The sequence below is a fragment of the Lontra canadensis genome, unplaced genomic scaffold (genome assembly GCF_010015895.1).
Source record: "Lontra canadensis isolate GAN:19392208 unplaced genomic scaffold, GSC_riverotter_1.0 scaffold10, whole genome shotgun sequence".
Taxonomy (NCBI): Eukaryota; Metazoa; Chordata; class Mammalia; order Carnivora; family Mustelidae; genus Lontra; species Lontra canadensis.
This window is the reverse complement of record NW_022631004.1, coordinates 23918043-23933151: the sequence shown is the minus strand read 5'-3', so window position 1 is coordinate 23933151 and position 15109 is coordinate 23918043. Positions and strand designations below refer to the sequence as shown.

At 50.5% G+C, this 15109-nt stretch overlaps 1 protein-coding gene across 2 annotated transcripts in view; it reads right to left on the bottom strand.

The window, feature by feature from the left end:
* Positions 1-12440, bottom strand: part of EBF2 (EBF transcription factor 2) — a 186736-nt gene extending 174296 nt beyond the window's left edge. The window contains exons 1-6 of one of the 2 annotated variants that reach the window (XM_032855789.1): positions 11895-12440; positions 9255-9411; positions 8158-8221; positions 7809-7864; positions 7240-7313; positions 871-939 (exon numbers count right to left, since the gene is read on the bottom strand). In XM_032855789.1, coding sequence (XP_032711680.1) covers positions 871-939; positions 7240-7313; positions 7809-7864; positions 8158-8221; positions 9255-9411; positions 11895-12025 — 551 coding nt within the window. In that variant the 5' untranslated portion in view covers positions 12026-12440. Of the gene's footprint in view, positions 1-870; positions 940-7239; positions 7314-7808; positions 7865-8157; positions 8222-9254; positions 9412-10028; positions 10094-11894 lie in introns of those variants that run through there. The other variant, XM_032855790.1, reaches the window with a different exon arrangement.
* Between the last annotated feature and the right edge of the window lie 2669 nt (positions 12441-15109).

The following is a 15109-nucleotide window of genomic DNA, read 5'->3' as shown; positions in this document are numbered from 1 at the left end:
TTCCACAAAGAAACCAAGCTGGCTTTCTGGGAAGAATGCCAGAGGTTCCATTCTCCCAGCTGAGAATTCATTGGAATATTGGAATAACAACTTTGGAGACTGTGGTCTCTCCAATCCATTTCAGGACCTGGCTAGAAACATGAAAACCCAAAGAAAGAAGCAATAGGGAATTATTCCGTTTTTTAACGAAAGAGAAAAAATTAGGGGTGGGAATAGGGGATTTCTTAAAAATTACATGATTGCTGGAAGTTAATTTGGTATTTCTTCGTTGGTTTGTAAGTTCTGTTTCCAATCACAAAAACAGACAGCTGAGGATGCCTAAATCACATTTCAATGAATTAGCATCTTGTCCCAGAGAATCTTTCCCACTCTGAATATAACATAAGACCCAGAATGCAATGCTCTGTGGTAGAACAGAATCTCCCTCAGTGCAAGAGAGAGCTTGTCACAATCCCCTAAACTGTAATCTAAGCTGATAGTCTTCAAACCCAACAGCAATCACTGAGAATGATAAAGGAGTTGTCGCTTAACTAGGGGTACACTGCCTCTTCCAAGAAACTTACTGAGACCCAGCTCTGCCAGATAGGAGAGCAGGAATCCTTTACCATCCACATACTCGTTATTAGGTTGACATCAGTGCACCTGGAAAAGAATCCCATCACAGATTTAGAGACACAGGTTCAGAAAACAAGGTTCTGACTTCTTCCAAGAAAGGTCAACCAGAACAAGAAAACACATGTTGGACTGGCTTTGCCTTGAAGACAGCATGAAACCAATCTTATGGCAAATCCCAAGCGATTGGTACTCAGCGTTGAGATTCATAAAGGAAAGAAACCAGGAATAATTACTTCAATAGCTTTCTCCCCCTACCTGTCGATGATGACGGGGTCTGAAGGAGTCTCATTTCTGTTCCCACAACTTTTCTTCTCACAACATCGACTGTAGATTGGGAAGGAACCAAGAGAATAAAAGAAATTTGTTAAAATCAACAAAATACAAAATAGAAACATTCACAAAAGTGATTATGTCTTAGGTAACCTTTTAGCATTCAGTTGCTTGAACTCAGTATTTATGGCTATGTTTAAACACAACACTGAACCCTAAGCCCAAAGATACTCTCTCAAATTCTCACTCTATGGCTTATAACTGGGTAATTTTCAGCAAATCACAACTTTCCCAGGAGCCATATTTGTATTCTGAACCATAGGCATTGGATTTTTTAATCTATAAGGTCACTTCCAGTTCCATGTTGACTGATTTTATGATTGTGTCTTTTAGATCTGTGTGTCTTAATAAATATTTGAAGAAAGAAGGGAAAGGAGAAGGCATAAAATAGACCCCGAGTAGCTGCCTGGTTTTATCAACCTTATGTACATAATAATAATATCTTTCAGTATACTTTATAAACATTTAGTTATTTATCCATTTCTCTCATTTTCTAAAGATGAAGGAGGAAGACCAGAACCATGATGTACATTGTAAAATTGGGAGAAAATGAGGCAGAGAGACACAAAATGAGGTAGAGAGACCTAAAATGATCTCTCCCATGATTTCCACCAATGTCAAGAACAGAATTGGGACTTCCTGTGTAAGTCCCATCCTGACGCTGCTACCTCCCAAGACTTCCACCTAGCAAAGTGCTGGGTACCTGGTAGATGCTGGAGAAAGGCTTGTGGAATTATCTGGGAGAGAGAAAGAAAAGAAGAAGCCATACAGCAACTACAGCAGACAAGAAGGACTCTGTTGGACCTGAGCAGTGAGCAAAATGCTCCAATCCAAATGTGTCTTTAAGAAGGACCTAGACAGGGGCGGCCTGGATGGTTTAGTTGGTTAAGCAACTGCCTTTGGCTCAGGTTATGATCCTGGAGTCCCAGGATCGAGTCCCACATCGGGCTCCCAGCTCCATGGGGAGTCTGCTTCCCCCTCTGACCTTCTCTTCTCTCATACTCTCTCTCTCTCTCAAATAAATAAGTAAAATCTTTAAAAAAAAAAAAAGAAGGACCTAGACAGATGTGACAAAAGCAAAGGAAACTGGGTGGTGGGGAAGCACTGGAAAATCACCTCCCATTGATGCTGCCCGCTGCCACCAGACCTCAGGCTTCCAAATACCTCTTGGCTCATTCAAGCGCCTGGTCTACCATCAACAGGGTTGCTTAAGAATGTAGCCTTGACATTGCATAGAAAAAAAAAAAAAATGACCATCCACACTGGTCGGAGACTATGCCTCATAACCATCAGGAAATAAGCAAACTAGATGTCAGCACTGCCCTTCCCACAATCTATTTAAGTTTGAGAGCAAAGCAACACAATGGAAAGATGGCTGAAGTAAGAATCGGGGCTCTGGCGTCCAATACAACACTGTCACCAAGCAGCTGAGAGAAGGTAGTCAAATCTGTTTAATCCCTCTGAGCTTTGCCAACCTTATATATAAAATTAAAATACTAGACTAGATCATCTCCAGAGGCCCTTCTTTGTTTCGGAAGCAGTGAGGCAGTGAGATCCCCAAGCCCTCTTTGGAAGTGATGACAAAACAAGGCAAAGAGCGAGACCACAAGGCAACAGGGACTCTGAGGCCTATCACCAGTCCAGACACAGTCTGCTTTGTGGCTCCCTCCAGTCAACTTGCCCTCTCTGGTCCTCCACAGAATTAAAAAACAAACAAACGAATAAAGAAGTCTTTGTAAAACTTTTCAAGTTCATGTTCACTCCTACAGGGGTGTGTGGGATTACCTGGCAACTCACTCTACCTTTCTCCAAGAGCAAGATAGACTGGAGAAGTGCTACACAAGTTTCACCAAATGAGCACTAGGAGGTTTTAAGAAATTTAATCAAATTAGTAGGAAGTAAAAGAAAAACTGTCTCAATGTTCTTAAATACCAGAGCTTGCCACTGGGGACTTTCTGAAATAATATTTTGCCTTTGAAATTATATTGGGTCTTAACTTTTAAAATTTCAATCCATCCCAAGATTAACACCAATAAAAATGCTGGCCAGCTGCTTTCCCACCTCCCAAAGCCCGTGTCTCTCTTCCCAACTCCCTAACACCACCGACTCCCCTCACCCACCTCTCCCTACTTCTGTTGCTGATGTCAGCAGAATACCTCTATGGCTCAGGCAAAGCTTTTTTTTCTTAGCAACACAATTTCAAAAGCCCAGGCATGCTTGTTACCTAAAGATCTTCTAGCTAGACTCCCCTTTGACATCAGTAGTATGTCAATCTAACCCAAATATGCGTGCGACACAAGTACAATTTAATTACAAGAGCACGGACTGTCAGGTTGTGCCAATCTGTTTAGTTTGAGAAGGAATGATTCTGAAGAGGCCAAGTAAGTTTGCAGAATTGCTGAGCTGAATTCAGCTGCTTTCCATGGGGATTTTCTCCAAAGGAATAGAAAAACAGATAAAAATGTAAGCCTTCCTCTCATAGAGGAAGGAAATGATATTCAAGGAAAAATGCAGAGAAACTTTAGGACTCAATCTTCCATGTTCCAATGGTAACATATTTAAGTACAATCTCTAATGTTAATAGCACAGAAGAGATGTAGAAGACACTTACTTGGTCCGGGCTATAATAGTAAAGAAATAAAAATAATAGGAATGGACTGCATGTGCTCCATCTGAGCCCCTCTCAAAATTTCTCGGGGTGAGGCAAAACTACTTCTTTTCCTTTCTTTAAAAAAAAAAAAGTTCTCATTAAGATGTCTTAGTTACTTTTTTTAAAAAATCTGGTTTCTTAAATGACATTCCATCCTCATGCCAGTAATATTAACATAAGCAAAGGGAAGTGGAAAGTGGAGGACATTCATGAACCCCCGTCTGCAAACAATCGTGCTGGGATCAGATATGTGCTTGGTGGATGAGAAGGACTGGGGCCCTGAATTACTCAGATAACAAACTCCATTCTCCTCTCCCTTTGCTATAGAGACAAAGCCTGTGCAACCAGCTTCAGGTTCAGCTACTTTAGTGAAAAGGCTTTATAGGGTTATCTTCTAACAAGCAAGTCTCTAGGTCTGATGTTCCTGGTAAGTGTTTCTTTAAAACAGAAGATTTTAAGACTGTAAAATAGGAAAGGAAGGAGGAAAATAAACAAAGAGAAGAGGAAACTGAACTTGGCACTAGGTTGATTGTGTTCCTAACTACCACAGAGAGGCTCAGAAGGGCTTTTTCTCCCTAATGAATGAAAACGCAGGTTGGTCCTCCACTCCGCAGTTTGGCCCTGTTTGATTTATTTTATTCTAATTCTTACTCAGAGAACCTTTTTCTCTGAAACACTCTCAACCTTTTCCTTCAAATGCTACAGGACTCTCTGGTCCTTCCCATCTCACAGAGTCTCTAGAGGGAAAGAGAAAAAATAAACCAAGTTGGTGATGAGGCTGGGGGAATATGGAAAATTGCATCCCAATCCTGAATCTTACCTGCATTTTTCCAAAAGGAAGAAGAAAGGGGGCCAGAGGATGGCTGGAGAAGAAAAAAAGCCCCAGCCTTGGACACAGGGTGTCCAGTCCGTCAAACTCCTGTTCAAGACAAGCGAATGTGCCCTTTCCCCCTCCAAAATCGTTTTTAAAATTCAACCCTCAACTTTCAAAAATCTGTCTCTAATTTCAAACTCAAATAAGCGCACAGCATGGTGGCTTTTGTTTTGTTTTCTTCTCCCCAACTCCTCCCTGCGATTGCATAACAAAAGTGTCTAAATTCACACCATCTGGCCGGTAAAGACACTGGCCCCACTGCCCGGCTGGCCCATCTGATTAGGACCCTGTCTAGCCTGCGCCTTGTGGCGAAAAGTCACAGCTGTGGGGTTTGCTCGCGCTCAATACAGCTCTGTTATTAGCCAGCTGTAGGCCTTGAGACGACTTCTGTTCAAATTATAATATCTTTTAACCCTCTGAGCATTGAGGGCACAGGGCTGGCTGGCAGCAACATAACAACTAGATTTCTCCTTGCTAATAATTGGCAAAATGAACTAAAGCAGGGAAGAGAGGAGCAGAGACAACTGGGAAAGGGAGAAAAAGGTATTCCTAAAGAGATTTATTTTGTTCCCTCTGAAAGCTCAATGCCAATTTATGAGCTTTTTTTTTTTTTTTCCTAAGGATTACAGAACATAAAACCATTCAAGGAAATTTTCAGGTATGCCCAAGACCAAAGGGAACAAAGAGTAGGAAATAACCCCTCAGAACAGCTCATCTGATTCATCCTTCAATCGCTGGCTGCTCTCCCTGGCCCCTAAAATGTTGGAGAAGGAACTTTTTTCCCTTACTGGACAATCAACCATCTCTAACTAACAAATTGAGATCTTACCCTCTGGTTACATCCAGTATTTGCCATCACCCCAACTATCTCCCGAAACACACACACACACACACACACACACACCCCATACACAGTACTCATCCAATGGATCATTTATTTATCCATAATTAATATTTGTTTTAAATTCTAGTTTGGGGAAGAAAATCACAGAACGTCTTCCCAGGTCTCAGACGCAGAGAAGTTACAGTACATTAAATTTTTATATTGTGTTGCTAATGCAGACTAAACTAGAGGCTTTAAAAATTGATGCTGTTACTTAAACAGCATAAAATGAGGAGGATTTGATTGGGCTTAAAAATAAAAATGTCAGCCTTAGCTACAGCTGGATGGGGCGTGCGAGTGTTATTTAAAGGGATAGGTATAATTTGTCAGACAATGGGCCAGTTTGGGGGTTTGTTTTCCTTTCTTTTAGGAAGATAATCTCTCCAAACAAAGACATTTAAAAGTATAAAGAGGGATAAAAAAAAAAAGTCCTTCAGTTACCCAACCAAATCGAAGTGTTCTATTTAATCTCAGGTATTACATGCAAGCTCTTCTTGGAATTGCATTTCCTTTTTGGAGGAATCTATCAGGGACCCTGGGATAATGGAGTGGCTATCTGTTCACTCCATTACCCATGGACTCTCCCAGCTACTCAGGAAGGGAAGCGCCATTCCCCTCCGCTGAGGCCACGGGCAGAATTGAACTTTGCATTTGGCAAAGTTTGTTTTTCTAATACTTGGTCAAAACCAAAACAAACATGGCTGATTGTTATGGTTTCTTTCTGACTGGTTTGGGAGGGAGTCCAGGCAGCTGGGAGCTGCCCATAAAACAGTCCAAACTAAATCCGATGGCCCGCAATTATCCAAAACTAGCAAGTCTGGAGCTGGTGGACGTTCACTGGGACAACAGCAGAGTAAGGAAGAACAGGCTTTTCTCTCCAATCCGAGATTTGGGAGGAAGAAAAACGTGTATGACCTTGACATTTAAATGTTTATAGTCAAATAGCCACCTCTTTCCAGAGTTTCCGTTTCTCCTTTGCTGTGGTGGGTCCCCAGTACTCAAAAGTTTGTTCAAAGGATGGATAATTAAGTGTGTGGATGAATTTCTTCTAATTTTTAATTCTCTTCTAGTCAAGCAGAAGAAGGGTCTCAAATGGAACGATAGGTCTCCAGAAAGAAGATGGGGGAAAATGCAGGGATCTGAGGAGACTGCGCCGCTCACAACTTGATGCTCAGAATCCAACTGTTGCTCCGGACCCCTGTAATGAGGTCGTTCCCTGCCTCTCCCACTAGTGGTCAACGGGACTGCTCTTTCTCTCCAGTAGTTTCTCCTGACCTCAGAAACTCACCTGACAAGGGAAATCATCGGAGAAGCGACATCCCCCGAGGAAGGAAACCCTTTGGCATCACAGAAAGCTGCCTCTGTGGTTGAGGGCGGGGGGAGATTCACCCTCGGGTAGTTCCTCTCCCAGACTGCAAGTCTTTTCCAGTGCTTTGACTCCATACTCTACAAGTAGCCCCTCCTGGAAATCTACCGGGAGCGGGTAGAACATGCTGGAACCTAGCAGTGCGGACCTCTGGTAGAGTCCCAAAGTCTGCAACCCCAAACTTGGCCGGGAGCTGCCCGGCCCCTCCCTGCGCTGCCACTGACCGCAGGACAACAGAGACGTTCCTCTTAACGGAGGAAACTCCTGAGATGCCGGGGTTTAAAATCCTGAGTGGTTCTGAATTTCCTTTTGGAGTCCTAAGGGATATGCTCTAAGAATCTGGCCTTTAAGGGGGAGTTCTGGCAGATCAGCCCCCCCGGGGTAAGGCCTCTGTCCCTTGGAGCCACCACTCCTGAAAGTCAACGGCTGGGAGGCACGCAAGCCGGGAGGCACGCAAGCCGGCCAGCACGGCTCACCTGTCCTGCTTTCCAGCAAAGCCCGCAGGAAAAAGAGACACTTACCTGCACATCACTTCATGGGTCAGGAGGACACGGCACATTTCTGGATTCTTATTTTGTCCCTCGTAAGCTATGGGCTGCAAAGGAGTGTGGGGAGTTTGTGGGGAAGCAGGAAGGGAACACAGGAGGGCAATGGAGAGACAAAGGAAAGGGGACTTCAGAACAAGCACGGAATTGATTTTTTCCCCTCTGCCCACTACTTCATTAGGAGTTAGCACAGAACCTGAGTTGTGGCCTAATTCAAACGAAAGAATAATAGAGAAGTTTGCCCTAGTGAGGACATATTTCCTGCAAAGGGAATGTTTGGGGGGATGGGATCTCCCACCAATTGCTTCCTCTCTTCACCCCTTTGCTCTCCTACCCCCAACCCCAACCAGAAAGAAAGAGGACACGGTGGCGAGAGAGGGAAAAAATTTCTCTCCAGGTTGGACAAGGTGCTAGTTGATGTGGAGAGGCATGTGAAGTCCAACCCAGGAAATCGTGGGGGGTGGGCAGAGGTGGGGGGGCGGGGAGAGGTGCGGTGCTGGGGGGTCAGGGGTGCCCGAGGGTAAAGGGGACCGGTGCTGGCTCACCTGCTTGGTGACTGAGTCGATGAGCCTGACATATAGGTCCTGCTCCGTGCGGACGCCTGTGGGGGAGGGGTGGGGGCAAGAGGTAAGGGCCGAGGAGCCGCTGGCGGCACCCAAACCAGTCCCTGCTCCAGGGGATGGAAGTCCAGGCAGCAGCCCCCGGCTCCCGACCGGCAAGCACTTGGGCTGTGCGGTCCTGGGGGCAAAGACCACGCACTAGCCTCTGGCCCTGCCTGAGCCTCCTGCAGCCCTGCGTTCCTCCGTCTGGAGGCTGACGGCAAGCGACTGCGACATGGTCAGCCGCCCTCGTAGCAAGAGAAAGGAGCAGGCACCGCTGATGCTACGCGCTTACCATTGCTGTAGAGGAGCTGTAACTTATAGTGGGTACCGTTGTTGGTCTTCTCGTTGCCTTGTTCCTGAAAAGACAGGCAGTGTTCGAGTCCCTTGCCTTCCAGCACCCCCCACCCAGTGAAGGAAAAACTAGAGAGCACGCCCAGCACAGCTTCCCACCGCCTTTCCTGCCGCTCACTCCTCAGCTTTGAACAACCCCCTGCCCAGCCCCAGGTCAAAGGGCACTGGCGTCTGCCCTGGGACAACCTCTGAAACTTGCTATGGCTCTGGCCACTTGACCCTGAGCCACCCCTCTGTCCCTCCCCCTTAAAAATGTCCTCAGAAGTGACCCCCTCCAGGAGCTGACAATAGGACACCCCACCAAGGATGCCTTTAAACCGGCCCCTCCCAACCCAACGGGGCTCTGTGTCTCCTTAAGGAGTCCCAAGGCTTCCCTTGGCAGAAAGATGCAGGGACCTGTCATCTGCAACGGCAGCATTTGGCTCTATCCCGTCAAGACTGGAGCCTCTGGGGCCAAAAGCTCAGGGACCAGGGCCCAAATTTGAGGGGGACCTCAGGAAGCTTCTGCCCTAAAGCTCCGCAGGCCCAGAGAGGGCAAAAGACTTTACTTTTGTCACATGTCCATTTCATCTGAGATCGAAACCAGCCCCCAAACTCAAGCCTGGGTCAGCGTGGACACTGCACTGGGGAGCGAGAGTGGAAAAGTGGGCTCAAAATGGGGAAGGCGGGCCAAGACTGGGCTCTAGGACTCCACTCCGAGGGCGCTGGCAGGTGCAAAATAACAATAAAATAAAATAAAATAAAATAAAATAAAATAACCCAGAAAAGGACATGCTCTGGTCTGAAGAGGGTTTGCTCCACGGTCAGTCCATGTGCAGGCTCTGCTAATGACCCAGAGGCTGGGTTCATTCAGCTGCCAGCGCCCCCGCAGCGAGGAGGTGCCCGAAATTGACTGACTCAGAGGCTGGGACCAGAAGCCTCGATTTATCATTCCTGATGATATGAGTGGAAAGGTGTCTCGAATGACAGATGGAATCTTTAGTACTTTGCAAGGAGGTAGTTATCAGGCCGTGAGGAGAAGAGGGGGACCTCGCTTACTTTGTCGTTCTCCACAAAATCAACGAAGGCTGTGCGCTCAATCTCCACCGGCTGCCCCTGCCTGTCATAGAGCGCCAGAACGAAGTGAAAGAAGTTGGATTTCCTCAAGTTGGAGGGAGGCTGCTTCTCAAAGTGGGCCCGGGACAGGGCGACTCCGCTGAGCAGGAAGAGACACGGGGGACACCAGACAGAGGGAAGGAGAGAAAGACACCACATTACCAACGTGCCCACACAAATACCACGGGGGGTGGGGTTGTCAAGGGTTCTGGTCCCGGGTCCAGAGTTCTGGGCCCCTCAGACCTTTTTGCAATTCAGTGTAAGAAAAGGGGATGCTTTCGAGTAGTTGCAGTGGGCACAGGGGTCGGCTTAATGGGACCAACGCCCTGTAGACCGCCACCACGGGCTGTTCCAACCTCTGGGGCATCCCTGCAGCTCACAGTCTGGCCTTTACTGGAGACCGAAAGATCCCCAATGCGGACCAATGTCCCAAACAACCCCAAAGGAGGCAGCCCCAGTCTTATCCCCATAGGGCCGTCCCTATCGTCACCCTCAGGTAGAGCCCCTAGCTGGATCAGGATTTGGAACTAGGCCCTGGGATTAGAGCAATAAATGCCTCCTTACTCTTGAAGAAGCGACCCTTTTCCTTCATCTTCATTGGAGCTAACTGACCTATTGCTACCGGTCACTACGCCTTCCTTGCTCTCTCCCCAAAATTGGTGGGTGGGGAACCCCCTGGGGCCGGGCATAAAACCCAGAGCCCAAGCCTCAACCTACAGGGAGAGGCCTCTCCTCCCGCTTCCCTCGCTCCTCCGAAAAGTTGCTCCCGGGACAGTGGCAGAGTGGAATCCCCAGGACCAAGGATCGCGGGCCACTGCGGACGACGTGATACTAGGGACCCCGCCCCCAGAACTGCTGCGCTTGGAGAAGGCAAAATGTTATTAAGAGGCGCAGAGCATCCTCGCCTGGGGCCAGGGGGATCCCTGCTTAAGCTGCATCTCCTGGCGGCGACAGCCAAACCCGCTGACCGCGAAACCCATGTTGGAGGACCCGGGAGGCGCCCTCGAGCGTTTTGAGTGTGTGCACACACCTCCCTGCAGACCTGTCGCGGCCGGGGACAAACTAGCCGCCAAATCACATTTAACAGAAGTCTCAGGGCCCAGGCGAGCGCGCAGATGGCCAGGGCTGCCCCGCGGCGCTGGGATCTCTGGGCCTCCTACCCCAGGGCGCGAGCACTTTCACTCTTCTGAATGGCGTAAAATTCTGGCTAGAGTCCGTCACTCCGGCTGCGTATTGCAAGTTTAACAATTATTTGATCCGGGTAAAGGAGGAAACTAGAGGAGGTGTCTTTAAGGTGCTTGGCTTAAGGAAATGCGCTTCGGAGCCGGGTCTGCGAAGCTGCCTGATTTCCCTCCGCGGAAGCTCTAAGAGACCCCAGACAGCGGCGGAAAGCCGCCTCTGCTTTGTGCTGCCTGCCTGGGGTGGGGGTTGGGGGATGGCAGCGCCCCGGGCTCCTGTAGAAGGGAGGGAGCCGCGGCCGCCCGGGTCTCCTCTCCTCCAAGGGTAGCGAGCGGCTGGTTCGCTCTACCCGGGACACCTGGAGATGTGGCCAGTCTGGGAAAGGAGGCATTTCTCTGAGTGATGTCAGGACTTAGAGGGAGATGGCTAGGGGAGAGGATAGGAAGGCTGGAGTCGTGGTAAGAAGTTCGTAGGCTCTTTGGGGTTTGTGGGAGGGAGGCTGGCTTTCGAAGGCAAAGACGCGGAAACCATAAATCCCAGCGCAGTAGTGGTGATGAGGGAAAGTGACCAGAATGTCTTCGTGGGGTGGCACCCTAGACAAGGCGTTTACTATCTCAGCACGCGGACGCTTAGAAACAAAGTCAACTTCAGTAACTCGCAAAACTAAAGGCTGCTGATGGCTGCGTTTGCCGCCGGTCTCCTCTCCTTGCCTTTCTTCCTCTTCTGCAGCTCTTTCTACTGTTACTCCTTCGTCTTCCCTTTTTAATCTCTTGTCTCCCCTGACCCCCTCTTCCTGAGGTCTGGTCCACTATTTTATCTCTGCGCCTGGACCTCCAGCCTGCCCCCAGCCCCGGAGCTCCCGGCCACTTTGCCTTCCCAGAAGCAGCTCCGGCCTCTCCCACTCCTCGCGTCGCCGCCGCCATCTGGCCACGGGGCTTCCGGCCTTCAGGAATCACCCGGCAAGATGCGGGAGGAGAGGCGCTTGCGAGCGGCGTGGCGAAACCCGGGAGGCGCCGGGAAGCCCGGCTCTCCGGCTGCCGCCGCTGCCAGCTCGCGTCCTCGCACTCCGCTCCCGGCTGGGCCCGCATCGCAGGACTAAGGGCTGAGCCGCAAGGCGTTGGATGCTACTTTGTTATTTTTTCTTCCCAAAGAGCGGTCTGTGGGGAAGGAGTGGGGGAGAAACACAAACGACCCAGGCAGTTCGGAAACTCGAGTGTTGGCTGCGGGGTAAGTGTCCCCCTAATTGCAGCGACCTGCTTGCCCCAGGTCCAGCTCTAGCGCGCAGGGCCAGGACGACAGATGGGGGGAGACAGAGGAGGCACACAGACAGACAGACGGTGAGAGCGAGAAATGGAACGAAGAAAAGACTTTAAGAACATAATAATGGTGAGGCCGTATCATTACCTCTGCGCCGCGACATTGGCGTCCACCACGCCGACATTCCGGACCCAGGACCTGACCGAATCCATCTCGGCACCCAGCGATTTCTCTTTCAGAGCTGGTCCTCTTCCTAAAGTATCTTGAATCCCAAACATTTAAAAAGTCTGGTCTACTGTCGCTTTAAAAATACGAGTTACAACACTGTCCCTACTGTTCCCAATGCTGTCACCAAACACCAAAACGTCTCCTCCAAAGCAATCCAAGAAAGGGGATCAAGAGCCGAAGTTTGAGTCTCTCTTGGGGGGGGGGGCGGTAAAAAGAGATAACCCGTCCTTTGCTCCGCGCGTGAGGTGCGGGCTGATGTAGTTAAAGTTTGCTATTTATCCTGCGCAAGTTCAGATCTGCCGCCTCAGGGCCTCCGTCCTAGGTCGCTCGCATCCTTCCAGCTGCAGCGCTGCCTCCAGAAAGTGATCACAATTTAGAAGCATCACCTGTTCTGGGAGAAACTGGAGGAGATTGATGGCTGCCTAATCGCTCCCCTTCCTCCTGGTCCCCCCTCCCTGCTCCTCCCCACCGCTCTAATTTAGGAAGGAAAAAAAAAAAAATCCCCAACAGGATCAGTTGTAAAAGGAAGGGAAAGACCCGGAGCGGAGAGGAGGCGGTGGCTGCGAGCACCGCGGAACCCGGCTGCAGCCGAGCGCGGGCCCCATGAATGGGTTACCTCGACCGCAGCCGCGGGAGGCGGAGCCGCGGCCCGATAAGGAGCCTCATTTGCATGGACGCTCGGGATTGGCCGGCGCTGGGCAGGCCGGGCCGACGTCCTCCGGCGGCGCGCGCCACGCTCGGCGTTGCTGGGAGTCCGGGAGGTGAAAGGGGACAGAAAGCTGTGGACGCTGCGTCCTTCCCCCAACCCCGTGTGCGTGCGTGAGCTGGGGCCCCCAAATCTTGAGCTCAAGCCGAGTAGTCGGGCCCTGCAGGTTGGGATGTGCCCGCTCAGTCTGGCCGCGGGAGCGGGAAGCTTCCGTGGATCGCGCCACTAGATGCAGATTTTTGTAGCCTGCGGGGAGGCATATTCATTCTTATTCTCGGGACTTGAATCTGTGTACATGTTTGTGAAGAAGCGGAGAGTGTGACCACATGTACTTATGTTTTGTGCAAACGTTCCCCAAAGCAACCCAGTGCCCTGAATGGCTCTCCCCAAGTCTCCCGGAGTTTCGTGGTGACACTCAGATTTTGTGTGCGGTTTACAAGTTGTTGAGAGAGGAGGATATATGAATGAAAGCCGCAGGGTGGGGGACAAGCAAGGCTCAAGTGCTATTCAAATAAATAGAGTGTCACGGAAAACGGTCAAGGAGCTAAGGAAAATACCCCCGGGCAGACACGAGCCGGAATCGCACCCGTGCGGATGAGAGCTTGCTGACAGCTCGTGGTTCGCTGAGCGCGAGAGCTTCCCGGCGTTGTCCCGGGAGCTCCCCATTCCACCCCACTCCAGTTCCCGAAGCCGGGGGAAGCCAGCAGAGGAGCCGCAGGGAGGCAGCGGGGAAGTCGCGCAAACTTTGCCCACCGCGCGCTGTCGCCTCGTTGCTGCCCACGGGCTGGTGGCCCGGAGGCGGCGGCGGCTCAGCCAAACAGCTGAAACCCTAGACGGCTTTTTAACTATGCCGGGCAGCTCGCGGTGCCTATTAAAAATCCTCCTGGCTGGGTGTTATTTTCTTGCTTCTCCTTTTGTATTCTGATCTGCGCGTAGATCTGCTGCTGAAATCTAGAACACCAGCGCGAAAACAGATTTGAAGACAATGAATGCAAATCTGTGCTCAAAGACCATCTGCCATGGAGGAGACAAATCAGCTGTTCCACAGTTCGAGCGACTGCGCCCGAGCCTCCCGGCTTCCTTACTGAGAAGGCCTTGGCTAAAGCCTGGATTACATTCAGGAGACTTTCCCCCCATTTAGGACTCAAATTTGAGCGTGAATTGACTCTCGACCAGATCCCTTAGGTGTAGGTGAGCGCTCAGAAATGAACTGCGAGAGTTTGCCGCTAGAGGACACAGCGCCTTGCAACTCGTTTGCCAGAGCGGACTGGAAGCTCGCACTTTCAGAAAATGCTGCTCTCTTGAGAGAGGGACCGGTCTGCGCCTCTCCTCTACCCCAGGGGCAAACCGCGACCCTAGACTGCGCCCGCGGATCGCGCTCAGGATGCGCAGGTCTCTACTGCAGATATTCACTTGAAAACCAATGAGGAGGGGATGGGGGAGGGTGAGGGAACCCTTTATGTACAAATCCAGGGTCCAGGGATTTGGGTAGTTAATTTAGGGGGCGGAGAAGGTGAAACCCCCGCCTCTGGGTTGTGCTGATTGTGGTACTGCGACCCCAGGGCTCCGGCTTGGTCCCGTTGAACAAAAGGGAGCAATGAAAAAAGACTGGGGGCCAGAATATGGCACGGGACTGTTGTAAAAACAAAGATAGGAGTTGTCCATAGAAAGAAGGAGGGTGGGAGAGAAATTTGTAGGATTGAAACTTCTATTCTGTTTCAATCTGGCAATTCTCTATTATATGCAGGCTTTATGGATATTTCGGTCCGTGCAAACACTAAGCTCTCAGAGTCTTCTATCCTGGCCCGCTCTCTTTTAAATCTCTCTGAACCTAAACCACCCACCCCCATTCTCATCTGCGGTCTGTGCCAAGGGGAGCCGATGCCTCCGGTGGCGGCGGAGAGTGTGGAACAGCCCTTGAGTCCTTCAAGATGTGTTCATGAGCCGGGAGATTTTTTTTCAAGGGGCCTCTGATCTGCTGCACCTCCACGCTGCCCAAGAGAGGTACCGAGCGCAGTCCAAGGGAAGGCGAGGCAACCGTGGGCCTGAGCCTGGCGGGACAGCCTGGCCCTTAGGTCCGGAGTAGCTGAGGTTAAAGGGCAGAGCCAGGGTCGAGGACGCTGGCTCTTCTCTCCCGCAACAGCTGCCACCCAAATTATGCCCCTCAGGAAGCGAATGAATTGGTCCTTTCTACCGGCTCACTGCCGCCGGCCCCAAACCAGACGGCCGCGCAGCGCGGGCGCCCCCACCCCACCTCCCAGAGACAAGTTCTGCGGCCGCGGTGCCCAGCAAGGAGGTAGCCTGGGAGAGCTGAGATCCCGGAACTTTGACCTGGGAGGAGTGGGAGCTTCACCTCACCACCCCCCACCCCCGAGCCGGTTGCGCTAGGGGCGCCCTCCCCGAGCTGCTTTGGGAGCTCGGGACAAAC